The sequence below is a fragment of the Mya arenaria genome, chromosome 17, assembly GCF_026914265.1.
Source record: "Mya arenaria isolate MELC-2E11 chromosome 17, ASM2691426v1".
NCBI lineage: Eukaryota > Metazoa > Mollusca > Bivalvia > Myida > Myidae > Mya > Mya arenaria.
The window spans coordinates 37,872,118-37,890,794 of record NC_069138.1 but is presented as its reverse complement, the minus strand read 5'-3'; the positions used below and the strand labels follow the sequence as shown (position 1 = coordinate 37,890,794).

General features: G+C 34.6%; 1 protein-coding gene across 2 annotated transcripts; it reads left to right on the top strand.

The window, feature by feature from the left end:
- The first annotated feature begins 8,601 nt into the window (after window positions 1-8,601).
- On the top strand, window positions 8,602-15,860 carry LOC128222702 (uncharacterized). Of its 2 annotated transcripts, none has more exons than XM_052931796.1 (7): window positions 8,602-8,737; window positions 9,965-10,100; window positions 10,287-10,429; window positions 11,312-11,406; window positions 13,270-13,337; window positions 15,286-15,433; window positions 15,755-15,860. In XM_052931796.1, coding segments are annotated over exons 1-7 (612 nt in total). In that variant the 5' UTR covers window positions 8,602-8,735; the 3' UTR covers window positions 15,775-15,860. The 2 variants fall into 2 exon arrangements, with proteins under 2 accessions (XP_052787756.1, XP_052787755.1); XM_052931795.1 differs by having other exon boundaries at window positions 13,270-13,415.
- The last annotated feature ends 2,817 nt before the right edge of the window (window positions 15,861-18,677 follow it).

Here is an 18,677-nt window from a genome sequence, read left to right as displayed (position 1 = left end):
TTGCGGTACCGGAAGTTCTGCCGACTGAATGCCTTGATAGCGCACCTTACCATTGACGCAAATATGCATATTTCGCAGGGCCACTAACGTGTTTTATCAATACATTTGCTGTTAGGTATTTGGTTATCGACTTTGAGATCAGGAGTTTATAAAATAATCCGTCATGCCACACCCGGTCAAACGCCTGTCGACTGTCAAGAAAAACACAAATATACAGGTGACGAGTATTCTCGGGGAAATTGTAGGATTTCACGGAGAGCAAACGACGTCATCAAACAGCCAAGTTGTTGTTGTTGAAATCCACTCTGCTGTATGTTAAGAGTTGAGATTATTTTCTCTTTGAATTTGTCGGAAACATAAATGAGCACACTTTTTTGAAAAATACATTATCATGAATGCACAGTTTATCTACGGCTTACGATCGTAGAACATTGAAGCGATTGTCCCGTGATCTCTCCTTCCGGCCGTCGCTGCATCTATCGTCCCGGTCTGCAGTTCGCAACTCTTCGCACGAAACCTAGGTGGAACATCCTGTCCGAGCCACCGTGCATGCGCATCTTGTTGCTGGATTCCTGAAGTATAATAACCATGACCGCCCGAAGTATAATAACCATGAACGCCCGTCAAGGTTTACATGTCACAGAGCTTGGTCCGAAAGTACTCGTCTCGAGTTGACATAGGCCGCCAGACAAAGTTTTTGGAACTCCTCCCCAGGTTTGTTTAACGTAAAGGAAACACCGTTTAACATACAGACATATCTTTGAAACCACAGTTGCCAAAAGTTCTGTGTTTACCTTATTGTTTAAACCAAGAACACAGTACCGTTCAGTGTGGTGCTTCCTACGAACAGCCATCCCACTCAATATCCTTAACACTAGTAATCACGGAAACTTGGTTCCCTGACTCTTTCTCCATGACGTCATAGTCGTGTTGCCAATGTGATATAGGCCCCATGTCAACGTCTGTAGTGACATCTTCTTTAGCCTCCGTAGGGTGTCCTGGAACACCGTCGTCGAAATTATCATTATTATGCACTGCATCGTTTCTATCGCAGAGTAGCACATTATCACAATCCAGTGCCAGGTGAGAAACAGTTACAAGGTGATCTTTATCGAGAAAACATTCCATGCGCCTCACTCTATCTTCGAATTCCGTTACACGGCATACCAGAGCGCTAGTCAGTGAGCGCAACAGACGAGCCCGTGAATTTTGCTATAGTATTACTTAACTCAATTATTTCTGCTTCTATGTTCTGTAAAGCTTTATTAAGAAGAAACCAGCCTGAAGCGATGCGACAGTGTTTTTAAGTAAAGTTACCTTTTTCTAACAATAGCACTTTCTTCAGGCTGATCAGTCAAACCCGTATAAAGCTTGCATGCTACGGATGCCTTCCGTGTTTTACCCGGCTTATCATGTCCTTCATAACGCTGAGATCACCACACTCCGTTAGGTCGATGATGTGGTAAACATCTTGTGCAAGTCGCGCAGAAACTGGTTCGCCGTTGCGGGTTACCAAGTCCCGCGTCCTGACCATAGGGAAAGTCCACTGCCGTCCGCTTCAAAAAAGTGATCAAAATATTGACGCATCAGTCCCTTAAGATCCCTTTCACACGCAGCGTACTCACGTTATATTTGTTGAACACACATGTCGCTTGGAAGTTCGCGGTACAACTTTACAAGAGCCCGGTATTCCTTCACAGCCCGGAAGTCCATGTCTCCTGTAAAGATTGTTTTATCGCTGTGGCTAAGACAACCATCAGGAAACCTGTCATGTGACCAATCAATGGATACGTCATGTGACGATGATGCACTGCTCGTTGATCTCGTTGATCCCTGACCGTCATTATCACTATCCGCCATCTGACCCAGAAATTAATCCGTTACCGTTAGGACCGCTAATTGGTCGTTCCAACTACTACCCACAGTTATATCCGACATAATGTTCGCAGGTTGACAAGTGTTCACGAATCACCAATATTGCACCAAGATGTATAAATCCCGCCAAAATAAAAAAATAAAGTTTTTCAAATAACTCGTAAACTCTAATCTATCATATTTAGTATACTTTACGCACATCTGCTAGTCCATTACAATATAGAAACGTAGGTATAAAAATTTATTTTTTTAATCACTTACTTGAGTAATTGTTCAAAAGTCCGAGAGCTGAAAAATTGCGACTGCTTCTACGCGCATTCACAAGGGAAACAGTCACTGCATTTTATCCATAAGTTTATAATGACTGCTTCATATATAAAATGACGAACGTCAATTTTACAAAAAGTAAGTCTTTTTCAACTATAACTTTGTCATGGAACATGAAATATAAAATGGCACTGTATTTAGGGTAAGTTTACCCAACACAATTACTTTTTTTGGACAAAAAACGGTGAAAAATATCAAAATGCACTGCATTTTACCCAGACAAATCTTATTTGTTATTTCACATCGATTCAGTTTCCCATGCATACATAACTCTTTTTTTTCCTGAATAAGCTGTAGGCAACAAAAGATTTGGAAAAGTGAGCAGCAAGTCCATTACTATCATTCAGCTTCATGTTTATTATAAAAACGATTTTATAACCCGCCCTGAATGAGTAACAGTAACACTTGCTCAACTATGATTGTTTTTAACATATCGTATCGTTATGCACTCGTCAATTGTAACCACGCCCCCCCCCAGGTCCGAGGAATAGCGGGGACTTTGACTTTCGGTCAAGCCAACCCTGGGTAAAATCGCCGCCCTGCGGAGATAAACAGCTGGTAAAATCCCCGCTAAATGCCCCCGCAACCCAGGGACCCTAGGTAAGGCCCATTCCTCGCTATATTTTTGCGAAGACAAAACCACCGCATTCATCCGGCACTGCGGGGCCTACTGGAAGGTAAAAACACGGCCAATTTCCCTGGCTATCCCCGGTATACCCCCGGAGGGGGGGGGGGGGGGGGTCGTGGTTACAATTTACTTGTGCATTATGTTTTTATTAACTTTCAGAAATGTGTTTGTATCAATGTTACATTTTTAATCAAATTAGAATAAGTATGATCTATTATAGAAAATCATCGCATTGATCATAATCCCTTTAATTTGTTTTTTTTTCAGTAATGTAACTTACCATGCATTTAGGGATTTTAAAATAATATGGCACAAATATTCACCATAAGAAGACGGCTGTAGGTCAAAAGTCAAGGTCACATTCAACGGTCAATGGTCATAATCCCTTATTTGTTTGCTTTGAGTGCTGTAACTTGGCCATGCATAGGGGATCTCAACATAACACAAATGTTCACCATGAGTAGACGCTTTTTCTCAACCCAGATAGGTAGGTCCATATATTTGCAAGGCTGGAAATCCTTTTCTCCCACTTCATATAAGTAGAGCCAATAATTTAACCATGCTAGAAATTCTTTTCACCCACCTCAGATAAGTAGATCCAATAATTTAACCATGCTAGAAATTCTTATCTTGCCCACGGGCGAAGATAAATGCCCGTATGGAACTCCTTTTTAATGGTCACGATATTGTAATTACCTCCCTTGTTGAAGACTGTCGTCTGTAGCATCATGAAAACCTTGTCTTGTGGTAATATTAAAACGCTAATTAATTATTTCTCGCTTGAAATGTCACCATAAAACAGTTTTCACGCACCTTTCAAGAAATAATGCTTCACTCTCCTTAGAACTATTTAAAGACCGTTTTGACTTTTAACATAATCTGAATCACTGCGCGCATATCCATGACAACCACGAATTATCGCATATCCATACGCAATTATTTTCACTAAGCACAAAAGAGTTCCAGCAAAAAATACATTTTTACAAAATTTTGTTTAACTGAGGTGGGAGAAAAAGCATCTACCATAGCCGCTCGTGTAAGATAGGTTCATCCCGACCCTCGCGCAGGTTGTTTTGCGGAAACTCGGTAAACCTCGTTTCCGCAACACACCCTACGCTCGGGTCGGAATGAACCTATCTTACACTCTCGGCCATGATAGATACTAATATTCTTGCATATGGGCAAAGATGAAATGTACCTGTATGTAAAAAAATATTAAAATACTAGACGCTTTCTCTCAACCAAGTTAAGAAGATCCAAATAGTTGTCCTTGCTGGAAATTCTTATATATATTTGCCCACGGGTAAAAAAGTGCCCGTATGTAAAACATAAATTAACAAACATTTTCACCATATTTTTTATATATACTGTGGTCGGAGAAAAAAATATCTAACATTGCCAAGAGTGTGAGATAGGGTCATTTCAAACCTTGCGCAGGTAAACCTCGTTTCCGCAAAACACACAACCCTCCCCCGAGGAGATGAACCTTTCTTTCATTTTTGGCCATGAAAGATAATTATTATGTAGCCTGGTGGTCTTCTTGCCATAAACTGTCTAAAATTACATATCACGAGCGATCCTTCTCAGAAACGTTTTAAAAATATTAAATTCATTTTGAAACATTCCTCAAATAAATTGTTGCGGTCCTTGGAGCCTTGAACAAAAGAAATAACAAGATGTTATAACTACGCCTTCTGCAAAACATGACGCAATCACATGATTATGCATTTGTAAATGATATCTGCAAGTTGTATGATATATGCGTTTTAAAATCAAACAGCTACAATGTATAACGTTAATAACTACGTTGTGATTAAATCCGCATATCAACATATCTTAAAGACGCACTGAACAATAGGCTTGTTGAAACTCAAATACCTATATTATAATATTTATTGGGTTTGTCAAGTGACATTGTAACTCTTGTCTGTTAGACAACACATCCAGGGCCTTTAAAAAAATATCGGCTGCTGTGATTGTCAAGTAGTTTTCTTTTTTTATTCGCCCCACAATTACGGTTTTAATTCAGTCAGAAATTTTGTTTTGTGTATATGCCTGATGCTTCCAAATAACATTGATATCATTTGAATGGATATAACTTGCTAATTATTGATACAAATACTTATGTGAAAAACTATAGAAACAAGCTCAGTAAATAAGATTAGTCAGCAGTGTCAATAAAAGCTTAATTATACTAATACGAAGAAGGATGACTTTGTCTCGAGTGGCGGAAATAAAATGGTTTTGTATTTTTTATGGTCGTACATGTATGAAATATGTGTCTTAATCATGGAAAGGGAGACAGTTATTTAAAATATATTTACAAAATATTAGAGATAAAAGGGGTATTCAATATAGTGCAGATTTCAAAGGCTGTACCTTGAACAAGCATATCGTTTAAATAAATTACAAAGTGTATTGGGGAACTCAGTATAATTAATTCAATTTAACAAAAACTGGAGAAATTACACAGGGTGACATTCGTTGCGTATTAAATGTTTCACAAATAAGGCTACTCTTGTGAATAGTTTCACATTTGTGCAAGTTAACAGTTCCTTGTATTTAATTGTATTTGGCCTATTGAAATAATAGGTTGGTAGGTATTTTCTTCTGACATTTGAAAATGATGGGCAAACTAGTAAGTAGTGGTATTCATCACCAAGATCTGACCTACAAATATGACAGTATCTTTCTGCGTAGTCAACATTATTATACCTTCCTATTTCTATCGTGAATTTGTGGTTCGCCATACGGAATTTACTCATAAATAGTTTCAAATTAGGAGCAATATTTAAAAAGTATTTTTCTAATTCGAGGGTTTCCTTGAACAGTGAGTAGTTTTTGCCTTTATAAGTGTTACATTTACAGAGTGCCAATCTTGTTTAAACTTAACACATTTATGTAAATTAGGGCTTATGTTTGTAGATTGTTCTAACCATACATTGGAAAACCCAGTATTATCTAAAATTGATTTGATTTGATCTGTCCATTTAAAAGATCTGGAATTATCATATTGCATAGACTTATAGCAAATATGTGTTAATTTAGTTTGTTTACCTCGAAGAATGGATATCCAGAATTTTATCATTTTACATTTTATGGTAATTTCTAATGGGTATCGTCCAGTTTCACCATACAGCATATAAGCAGGCGTGCTCATTTTATTTTTGTTATTTTTCCGAGAAAACTAAGATGAACTTGCTCAATAATATTTAGGTTTTCATAGCCCCATACTTCAGCAGAGTATAATAGTATTGGCAATATTGTATGGTCAAATAATTGTAATTGTAAGTCTGTCGGTAAATGTAGATTGTAAATACGTTTATATAGTAAGTGCATTGCCTTTTTGGCCTGTTCAACTAAATGTTTTTTTTGCGTTAAGAAAACTTAAGAGAGTACTCCTAAGTATTTATATTTAGTAACCGTTTCTATTATATTTTCTCCTATTTTGAAATTATAGCGAGTCGGCCTATTCGTGCAAAAACAACTACCTTTTGTTTTATCGATATTGACCTTTAAATCAAATGTACTGCGATAATTATCAAAATCATCAATCATTTTTTGCAAATCTGTTTCAGTTTCGCTAAGTAGCGCTGTATCGTCAGCGTAAAGGAGGGCGAGTACTTTTAGATAGGTAACCAAGTTTTGTTCGTTGCGTACACTTATTTCGACTCCTGTATTGTTCAGATTAAGAAGTTAGGATGCCAAATCATTCAGAAAAATTGCGAACATTACCGGTGACAAATTTTCTCCTTGTCGGACCCCCTTTTTACTTTCAAAGAATGGTGATAGTATGTTATTATCACCGGAAACACAGGATTTGATATCGCTGTACAAATTGTATATTGTACGTATGAATTTGCCTGATATGCCATACTGGAAAAGTTTTCTCCACAAATAAACTCTGTTAATATTGTGAAATGCAGAGGAAAAATCGACATAACAGCAGTATATTTTTTTCTTTCTAGCCCGTAGTAGATCTATAAGTTTATGCAAAACAAAAATATGATCAGTCGTTGCATATTTTGCTCTAAAACCATCTTGATTTTCTTCTAGTATAGACTTCCTTTATTTTTATAAATAGGCCAAATAATACCAGCTGTCCAAACTTCGGGTATATGACCGGTCTCCAAGATAATATTAAATAATTTTACATAAATTGGCATAAGTGATGAGCACGTAGCTTTGATGTGTTCGTTAAGGATGCAATCAAATTGAGACGGACATTTTCCGTTATTCAAATTATAAATACATTTTTCAATTTCACAACGGGAGAACGGCCGATTTAGTATGTCATTAGTTATTGTGCGGTCTAAGGGAGGCAACTCGAAAACTTCTTGATGGCTACTATCATTCAGATTTTTGAAATGGTTATACATATCTGATAAGGGGGGTTGAGCACTGCGAGTTTTTATATTCACTCTGTTAAGATACGACCAGTACTCTTTGGGTTTGTGGGTTTTTAAATTACAAAGTTTACGCGCTGTTATTTCTTTATGCTTACTTATAAATTTATTCATCGTACTTTTATAAGCGTGACTAGCATTTGTTAAGGAAAGTTTATTGCGCAAAGACCGGCTTCCTTTATATTTCGATTTAGCCAAATTATATGTACATCTTGTTTTATGACATTCTGGACCAAACCAAGGTTTATTATTATTATTATTATTATTATTATTATTATTATTATTATTGACGTTATAGTGGGTTTTGGATTTTGTAAACACTTTTTTAGAACTATTAATGAATAAGCTAGTGATTTCGTCAACTACTACATTTAATTCGTCTTTTCCTGTTTGAAAAAAATCATTGATTCTACCATTTGCATAAGAACAGCCAAGTGTTCTTGATTAATTTTGTTACAAAACATCTCCTTTTTATCAGTTTGCCATTTAGGGCATGTTTTTAGACTGTGCTCTGACTCAGGTTCGTTTATCGTACTATTAGTTTTTAGAAGTGAGCCTACTGCCAAAGAGACACTTAAAAGTGAGTGGCCATCTGACAATAAGTTGTCAGAGTCTTTAATTTCAAAGATAGAAAATTTGTCTAGCAACAAAATGCTTGAAATACAGTAGTCAATCACAGACAAGCTTTTAAAGGTGTATTCACCAACGTTTTTATCTGCTGAGAACCTTCCGTTTAGTATGATTATATTACTGTTTTTAAATATGATTAATAGTCTATGTCCTATATTGTTCGTTCTCGTATTTTTTGATTTTCTTTTTTTGTGTTAAACTTTTATTTTTATATTGAGAAAATTGTTAATATCTGCGTAAAAAGCTATATTTGACTCGTCTGAAATATCCGTTTCACAATATTTATGTGCAGAACTACAGAAACAAGCTTATTTGCCAAAAGTTTAAACATAAACCCCGTTTAATGGCACACGGTAAACGCCAAAGACATAGAACACAAAAACAAAAATCACAAACAAGAAACATGGAACAACAGCACGAAAGTCCACAAACAACACAGTGCATATACACTATATACTAGAATGTAACTTGCTCCTTTTTTGCAATCTTGAAAGGCAAAATAATAAGTTTTCTATCAAAAAGCCATTGTAACTAAAATAGTATGGCTTCCGAAATTCACTGTATTTTTTACATATCGAACAACAATAAACAGGTAAGTACGAGATTTTAATTGTATTTTTGATCGCCCCTTGATTCACAACTCTAATAAGATGTGACAGCAATGTTTTGCGTTTTGTAAAATCTGCATTATATATTGAAGAAACGCATTGTGCGATTGTTCGTTATTGGGACAGTGCAAACATAATGTTAATGGAGACGTTTGAAAGTTATTTCGCAAAGTTAATTATTGGTAATTGTGTGACTTCATAAGTTTAAGGCATTATTGCAACGGAATATATTTAAAAATATTTACTTTATCCTTTCAGGAAATGTAAGTTTCGTTTTAAATAACTCACATTCGAATATTTAATGAAGAAACACTAAAATTCCTTTTTCAATTTAATCTTAAAAAGGTGGTTAATGTGTGTTCATAAAATTCGTAAATCATAATTCAGAAATATAATCATAAACAATTAACATATTGGGATAAAAAAGCATTTTGTTTATTTTCAATAATCAGTTATGTTTTATACGCTAAATAACATAAATGGCGATCTTGTTTTTAGAGAAAAGTGGATAATGCAAGGCAAACAAGTTTTAAACCAGCAGGCTCATTTTGTGACATTGACTTTTAGGTATTAGAAAAGCGTTTTAATGAAATCTGATAAAGATACATGCACTGTCTAATTGTTATTAAGGTATTATATACAGTCGTGTCGATTGTGTGTGCCTTGTGGCACCTTATCATTTTGATAGCATATAGTTTTTAATATGGCGACAACGAATATATAAACAATATACCAAAATCAGTATTGCGATCAAACGTCTAAGTGTTATAATATTATAAATTGGCTAGCTCATGTTCGATTAAAGTTAAAACAAAAATCAGCGAGCAATATTCTTTTTAATGTTACTAGAAGTGAATGGGGTCAACAGGCCTAAAAAAATAACACAATTACCAATGACGCGATGAAATGAATGCTTATTGGTAGAGTGGCATGGTAACTTAACATATAACAATGATTTAAGTGTACATATTATCAAAGGAAAAGTAATACTTCAATCGCTAGACGGAGTAAAAAAACGTGCTAGAAAGGGTGAATCTGTTTCGTTTGTTTATTTTTCTATGAAAACAAACTCGCTCAATTATTTATAACTAAACTTTTACTGTGATGGCTATAGGTGTTTGCTTATCATCCCGTATCGCTATTCATTATCAGAATTCAAAAAAGTTTCCAATGATGGATATGTTTTATCTTTACCTCATGAGAGCTATGACACTGCTGGTTCAGCGGTTCCGTTAATCTCAACATTGCCCAGTCATGAGTACCATTTATCCGCATAAGGCACGGATCTTGAAGGCCAGTCTGGAAACTGATTCAAAAATGGAATAGACGCACCTTTATTGTCTTGTGTACATGGTGTACTTAAATTAATAGTATAAGTAAACTTAATGTGATAACTCGCTAACATTAAAAACAGTGTGCATATTTTATATTCTCATAACCTGTATAATTTGACCATACACGTATATTGTCGACATTGTGTCTGGTTGTAGGTTACTCTCCGTTTACTTCACGGTGCTGGTGGTTTCTGCTTCTGTCACTGTTCTTGTTGGCGCACCAGGAGAGGCAGATTTCATCCAGATCCCACCCGATAGGTGCCTTATTTCGCTCGATGATTTCTATGACAAGGTAAACTTGTTCTCAAATCTATTTGAAATATATTTTTTGTCAAACAATTTTGTAATTGAACGATGCATCGCTTTATACGAACGATTTAACTCAATTGATTTAAAAGCTCTAATATTCATATAAGCAACAATATTCTAGTGTAGGAAAAATAAATCTTGAAAAAGTATTCCATAATATCACATACAGGTCGTCGGCAACTATTACACATCTCCGTTAGTCATAACGTCCGGTCGTATAGGGCAAGTGGACGCCAAAAATCTCTCGCAGAGGGCAAACTTTCTCTGGAGTGTTTTAGACGATGGCAGAGTGGTGAGGACAACCGGATACTGGTATGTTATTTATTCTTTTTGTTTTCCTTTACATTATTTGGACGTATGCGCCAGTCAACGATCTGCATTCATATTTGGAAACTACAACAACAACAACAACAACAACAACAATTGTATTTTGAGCAGGGAAAAGCATGATTTACTTGTAGAATTGGATGCTTGCCGTGTGCTGTATTAGAGTTGGAGAGAAATTTATTACCCTTACTGGCTTCTACGTCTTAAAAACCTTAAAAAAATCCAAATTATGAGCAGACGAGTGATCTGACACGTCAACATCGTTTCGGACACCCTCGAGTCCAAACAATACGCAGTATTAATAATAAGATAAAGTAAAAAACAATCTAAATAGTATTCCAATCATTCGAGAAAATCAATATGTTTCTCTAACGATAAAAATTAAGACATATATTTACAAGGAACTGTTTAGCTTTCTATATCCAATGGGGTATTAATATAAGATATTTGCAACCCCGTTAAGATGAGGTTCTCACTTCGATAATAACAGTCAGATACGGACACTGAGTAGTCAAAAGAGTCGAAATTAAAAAAAATGAACCCTCCTTAACGGCACAAGGCAAGTGCCAAATCGACCATGTCCAGAAACACAAACTTATAAACAATTCATACATAAATAAAATCCTAACAAACAGACCGCACATGCATCGGAATAACCGGTATATTATCAAATTACCGCTTTAGAACGGTACGTGAAACACGTAATCATCGAAACACGAGTCTATTATTGACTTTCACTAGTATGTATTGCCAAAACCTCATACCTGTCCTAACATTTATAAATAATTACACAAATGAAAATAAATGCCCAATTTAAACACGTTTAATTATTTTTTTCCATGGATAGTTACTTATTTTTTATTTAAGGTCAAGTATCACCAATGCATGTTTTAACCTTGAGGAAATATGGCCGAATGTGAACTGTAACGGCGCCGCTTTCCTACCACTTGGAAGTGGGAGAGGTATTTTTTAGACAACATATTTCCTGTATCAAGTTAAGCATCGCAAAAGTTGCATACTACAGTAAAACATAGCAACAACAATGAGATAACTCGATTCATGCGTTATGTCACGTACACTGACTGAAGAATCGCCTAGATTTCGATGATTTTAGTTGCATCTCTTAAAGTCAATAACAAGTGCACGTTTGACTTTACCAATCAAACTACAAATCTTGGAGCTCTTCCTTTTTACTATCTGACATCTATAAATAGAACCTTTTCGCTTACACACACCGTTAACGATTACTTGAAAATTTTCATTTTAAACACCCGAAACCAATTTCTTAAACCTTTATGTTTAAACCAACCGCATTTGATTACTTCAACCCTTTCGATTAAACCGTCCGCATTTGATTACTGGAAGCTTTTCGTTTTTACCACCCGCATTTGATTACTGGAAGCTTTTCGTTAAAACCACCCGTATTTGATTACTGAAAGCTTCCACCCGCATTTGATTACTGGAAGCTTTTTGTTTTAACCACCCGCATTTGATTACTGGAAGCTTTTCGTTTTTACCAACCGCATTTGATTACTTGAAGCTTTTTGTTTTTACCACCCGTATTTGATTACTGAAAGCTTTTCGTTTTTACCACCTGCATTTGATTACTGGAAGCTTTTCGATTAAACCACCCGCAATGGATTACTGGAAGCTTTTCGTTTTTCCACCCGAATTTGATTACTGGAAGATTTTCATTTTTATGACCCGAATTTGATTACTGGAAGCTTTTCGATTTTACCACCCGCATTTGATTACTGAAAGCTTTTCGATTAAACCACGCGCAATGGATTATTGGAAGCTTTTCGATTTTAACAACCGCATTTGATTACTGGAAGCTTTTTGTTTTTACCACCCACATTTGATTACTGGAAACTTTTCGTTTTCACCACCCGAATTTGATTACTGGAAGCTTTTCGTTTTTAACACCCGCATTTGATTATTGGAAGCTTTTCGTTTTTACCACCCGCATTCGATTACTTAGTTTTTTGTTTTTACCACCCGCATTTGATTACTGGAAACTTTTCGTTTTCACCACCCGAATTTGATTACTGGAAGCTTTTCGTTTTTAACACCCGCATTTGATTATTGGAAGCTTTTCGTTTTTACCACCCGCATTTGATTACTTAGTTTTTTGTTTTTGCCACCCGCATTTGATTACTGGAAGCTTTTCGTTTTCACCACCCGCATTTGATTACTGGAACCTTTTCGTTTTTACCACCCGAATTTGATTACTGGAAGATTTTCTTTTTTATGACCCGAATTTGATTACTGGAAGCTTTTCGATTTTACCATCCGCATTTGATTACTTAAAGCTTTTCGTTTTTGCCACCCGCATTTGATTACTGGAAGCTTTTCGATTTTACAACCCGCATTTGATTACTTAAAGCTTTTCGTTTTTGCCACCCGCATTTGATTACTGGAAGCTTTTCGATTTTACAACCCGCATTTGATTACTGGAACCTTTTCATTTTTACCCCCCCCCCCCGCATTTGATTACTGGAAGCTTTTCGTTTTTACCACCCGTATTTGATTACTTGACCCTCTTAGCTTTCATTACCCGTATCTTTTTGCTTTCACCACAATCAATCAGTAACTGGATCCTTCTCGCCTTTATTACCCGTTATTTGCCATTCAGAACACCGTTACTTGCAAACTGTTCACATCCTCCACACAGATAACCCTTCATTGCATACTTCGCGTGCACTCGCCGGAAACAGTACCGTGGCATAGTTTTGCTTTCACAAACTTAAACCCTTTTCATTTTACCACCCTAAATCCATAATATTGAACCCTTCCGCTTGTAACCTTTTATTCTCTTGATTCAGCTGGCGACTTTGATGACCCTGTTCAGCGCCCGGAATTCTTGATAAGTTGTGACCCTGAAAATTATCTAGTACGAGTCTTTTGTGGCCGACCTGATTTCATTTCCAACGGCGTCTGCACCGTGGGTGCTGCTTTTCTCCTCGTCCGTGTAAGTTTAAATGAGATTTCAGTATTTCCGTTAGCCTCATATTACATTCCTTGATTAAATAAAATGAAACCTCATTTTAAATATGACACAAACAGTTAAACTAACACATTCTTATCGAATGACACTAAGAACATCATTTAAATTGTCAATAACTTGATTTGCTTGAAAGTGGAGCATCGAGTTTCTTTCATGCTTTACGATGAAATATGGGGTTTAAACAGTGAAATAACAACAGTGAAAATTTTAATTTGATATTTTCACTGCAAAATAAGGAGTGAAAATATCAACTTTCAGAACTACTTTTAAATTCCTTTGTAGTTACTTGCCTTGATCATAACAGAACAATGGACTTTGAACCTGTAAATGTTGTCAAAAAATGTTGAAAAATTAAAGAAATGTTTTATAAATATATATTTGGAAATTAACAACCTACCGTTTATTACCCGTTATCCCGTTTTTCAAACATTTTCATAATCTTTGAAGGTAAATGTTCGAATATTTGCTTTCATACCAAACAAATTACAGACAAAAACAACTGTTCGAACAAAAATACAATTTCATATCATCGTTCAAATGAATTTTGAACTGTTTGCCGTTTTAGTACGTAAAATGAGCTTCCTGGAAAATTCACAAAACATTTTAAAGATAATCCGATATTTTTTACCCCACCCACACCTCAAAATTTGTCAACAAACTAGCGTGGCATTCACTCTTTATCTGGAAAACAAACCTGTTTTCAAGCGAAACAGACTGGTCTCTGACAGTAAGATGACTGAATATTAAATTACTATGAAACATATGCAGTTTTAAACTAAGAAGAATGTTTATAATCCAATGAGTATCCGCATTTGTTTTGCTAACACAGTTGACACTCCAAATTTCCATTCATTAAATAAGTAATTTGGTTATGTATTCATGCCCAACTTAAAATCAAAGTATTTCATTGTTTTTTGGAACATATGTGCACTTATAAAACTTCATTGTTTACTGTTCATAAAAGCTTTGTACTAAATTACGAGCGAATACTAAGCTATAAGAATGAATAGCAGAGAACTATTTCTCAGCAAACCGAAAATAGAAAAGTTGACAGCTATAATTTTGCATGAGGGGCGCCACTCGTTAAAATATGTTTTTCTATGACACTCGTGAAATAAAATACGATCTTACACTGAAATAAACAAATATCCTCTATACATTAATTGTCATGTAGGCGGCTTATTTATGTATTATGCATTTGCACTGTATTTAGAATGATGTATATTTTTACAAATTATACATGTATTTATATTTGGAACATTCTGGAACATTGTGGATACTTCTGGAATGTTTGTTACTTATTAAGTATATTCTAGAAGAAAATTATTCTAGAAAGATCTTTGACTATATTTTTATAAGGTATAGCAGAGTTTGAGGGTTATCTTTGGTTATCTTTTGTGACATTCATAAATTTTAAAATACAGATTTACATTTGGATTATTCTTTGGGGAGTTTACTGTGTGGGCTATTTAAATTATATGTGCTTCAAACATTCAGCTTTTTGGGCTTTAAAATTGGAAAAAGAACATAACCCAGGATTGGAATTATTCAAGCTGTTTGGAAGTGTAAAACAGGTATTTAAAATGTATTTCAACATTTTAACATTAACATAATACATTTTGTAAAGTTTGTTGCTGGCTTTGTTTTTCTCGTTACGCCTGGCTCGTAACATAATAAATGGAATATGGTTACTTCATGAACTTTGTATTAAGAGACATAAGTGACAGAATTAAACACCGTGCAACGGTTTCTTTTCTTTCAACTCATCATGACTAAAAAGTACATAAATTTATAATGTTATTCTTATTTGATAATAGTAGTGTACGGTTTACAGGATCACCGGATAGACGAAGACGGAGAGGGATTCCTTGATGAAGAACCCGACTTTAGCGGAACAGACTGGTGCAAGATTGACAGTCTCATTACAGAATGCCTTGGCTCAAGACTTAAAGATTGGCAGTGGAAAATGTTGCTTAAACATGGTATCTGATATGTCCATTGTTCAATTGATACCTCGCCATACATAATCTTGTTTGTCAACCATATATGTTTAATGAGTTATATATCATACCGCACTTATACAGACATAAGCTTTATCTTACTGTTGTATGTGTTTAAATCACAGTTTCTATATGAGGGAATTTACTGACTACAGTATGTACATAAATTTTACTTTTAAATACAGTCGAACCCCGTTGGCTCGAACTCCCAGGGATCGGCAAAATACATCGGGCCTCGGGGTATTCGAGCCGAGCCAAAATTCTTACCATCTGTATAAAGAAAGCGGACCTTTTTGCTTACAGATTGTGCAAGACCCAGATAAAACGTCTATTCGTTATCACCAATAGCCAATGCTGCGTCAATTGTACTGTTTTGCAAAGTTTGTAAATGAATAAACGCTGAAAGAAATTTCTTTTTTAAAATAAAAACGGTTAAGAGTAACATTGTCAGGACCCAAACAACAACATGAACCAGAGACACAAACGTTTAAACACCACATACACTAATACATATAATAAAACAAAGCAAAGTACAGGGACAAGCCCAGTAGTCAAAAATTAAAAAAATAAACCCTGTTTAGAGGCACAAGACAAGGACCTAAACGACAATGATCTCTAGAAACACCACAAACGGACCAAACACTCATGAAACATGCATAACGAATACATGTTTGGATTACCAATCATCAAATGCTGTATTCATATTTCATTAATTTCAATGGATCAACTACATATAAAATGAGTGTAAACCGTCATAGCACAATGCCTTTCAAAAAAGAGCTCTGGTACAACATTTAGATATAAGATGGAGGGATAGTACCATTTTCAACTTGTGTAAATAACGGGACCAAGGCGAAATGGAGTTTTCTCTTTTTTTTCTTATGTTAGTTTCAATGACCGTCTACCAATTATATTATTGACTTCTGATGATTTTGATGAAACGCACCGGATATAAGTTATGTACAGATGCCAAGATTTCTAACAATCTATTCAATACTATCATCAAAAGAAGACGTTAAGGTCAAAGTCGATTTTAAAAAGTGCTTAACAATCAGTTCGATTAATCTACTGTTCTGCATAAACTAACTAATGTAATAGTTAATTAAAGACATATTTGTACAACATATTCTCATTCAACCATAAGAGGACAGCATAAGAATGACTAGAGTTAGTTAGAACAAACATAAGGATATTTTGAATTATTTAAACCCTCAGTCATATATACTATGACTGTTAAAATTCAAATACTGACAGCTATAAATGGGAAAGTGGGACCCGGGGGAATCTTCAGTTTTTGGGATAGCAGATGTTTGCCGTTATTAAAATTCAAAATTGTCATATGATGCCATAGAATATAAAGAAATAATTACAGGACGTTTAAAAGTGTCATCACTACGCAGCTTAGAGATCAGTATAGCTAATACATGCACAAAATCCATTTGTAAAATTTTAAAAGAAATGCAATATTCATTTCAAACAAAATAATTAAAACTATAGGACATTTTAATGTTTAATCGGAAAAATTTATTTCAAGTAAAACTTATGTAAAACCTTTTTTGTCGGTCTGGACGAGATCTGAATAATGGACATAAAACACATACACATTTAATGACAAAGTACGAAAAAGCAGATATCCTTTGCAATATGGTACATTTTAAGTAGGAGCATATAATTACGTCCCACGAATTGATGACGTAAGTGCAACATTTGTTTCTCAATTATTGGAAAAATCATCATATAAATCACTTACTATATTAAAGTTTTTCAAGTAGGTTTAAGCAAATTCTAAGATTTAAGTTCTACGCTCTATATGAACACATTTATATTTTTTATAAGAACAATATTGTGTTAACCTTTTAATTTGAATCGAATCGAATCAAATTCCATTTTAGTATTCGTATTTACTAAAACATGGAGCAGAAGTGCACCTTTCAAATAATATTTTATCAAGCCCAACTCGGTTCAATTTGATACAATTAAATGTTAATATTACCTCATATTATAGAAGATATAAATTATATAAGTATATAGATAAACAATAGGGAAAGATAATTCAATAAAAGAACAAGTACCTCATAAAACAGTAATCTATGCGTAAACCATACACTTTTTTCATTAAATACATTTTAAATGTCTAATCTATTTGGTAGTGTATGTGTGTTTGCTATAAACATTGTATTATATATATATTGACTTAAGACGTTTCGACGAGAATAATTAAACAGCTCTTACTTGTTTTTAACTCCACTCTAGTTTTTTACTAAAGAAATACTATTAAAACGTTAATTGTACAATTCGCTTATTTAAGAGCTTTAACCAAAAGAGGAGAAATGTATTTTCGTTCTTCGAATATATTGGGGGTAATGTCCTAGCCTTGATATCGTCTTTGAATGCGACCTCATGGTTGTTGCGTTAAATGACGTTAAAAATATTTAAAGATACACTCTTACTCCCAAAAAAGATTTACAACAATAAATTCAATTTTTTAATATGTCAAAAAGGATGAACAAATGTTATCAGTAATTCATACTTTCCTGAAATGCATTATTGAGTAAGTAGCTAAAGGTTAATCACTCAAAATCTATATTTGATTTAGTTGATTTTGAATAAGAGAGTCACTTTAAATAAAATTTACTACACATTTTCCCGTTTTTATAGCAAAGTCTATATATTTTGATTTATTGGCGTCATGTTTTACAAAGGTTCAATTAGGAATTGGTCTGTTCTTTGGAATCTCTCAAAATGAAGTTGCAAACCACGTTGTATCACCACTTCACCATTGAACACACTTCCTAATAAAATCACATTCATGAAAACCGACCGAAAGATAAATTGAAAACGATAAGAATAACAAAGTGTTAGTGTAGTTTGTGCTAATGACAATGATGCCGATGACGATTCTAATATCGATAATGATGTAATAGATAATAATGCTAGTGTTGCTAATAAACGATAGATCTGAATGTTTTATATAATGTTACCATTTTACTGTTAAACTTGTGTAATATTCAAATGTATGCAGTTTGAAAGGCGGTGAAACATGTGTTCCAAATGGGTAATTGATTCGTTGGTATTACGCCATACATTAACTTACTGACGTTTGCAACATATTTTGTATTGAACATTAATGACTATTTCAGGTCGGAGACAATTCTTTATTCTAAATGATATGCTTAGAGTTGCCTGTTTTGGATACAATGTCCACATTTGGACTCTTTTGGAACAC

Coding starts and splice junctions, on each gene's coding strand:
- LOC128222702 (XM_052931795.1), top strand. Junction 10,101..10,286: donor TCGATGATTTCTATGACAAG/GTAAACTTGTTC, acceptor TATCACATACAG/GTCGTCGGCAACTATTACAC. Junction 10,430..11,311: donor GTGAGGACAACCGGATACTG/GTATGTTATTTA, acceptor TTTTTATTTAAG/GTCAAGTATCACCAATGCAT.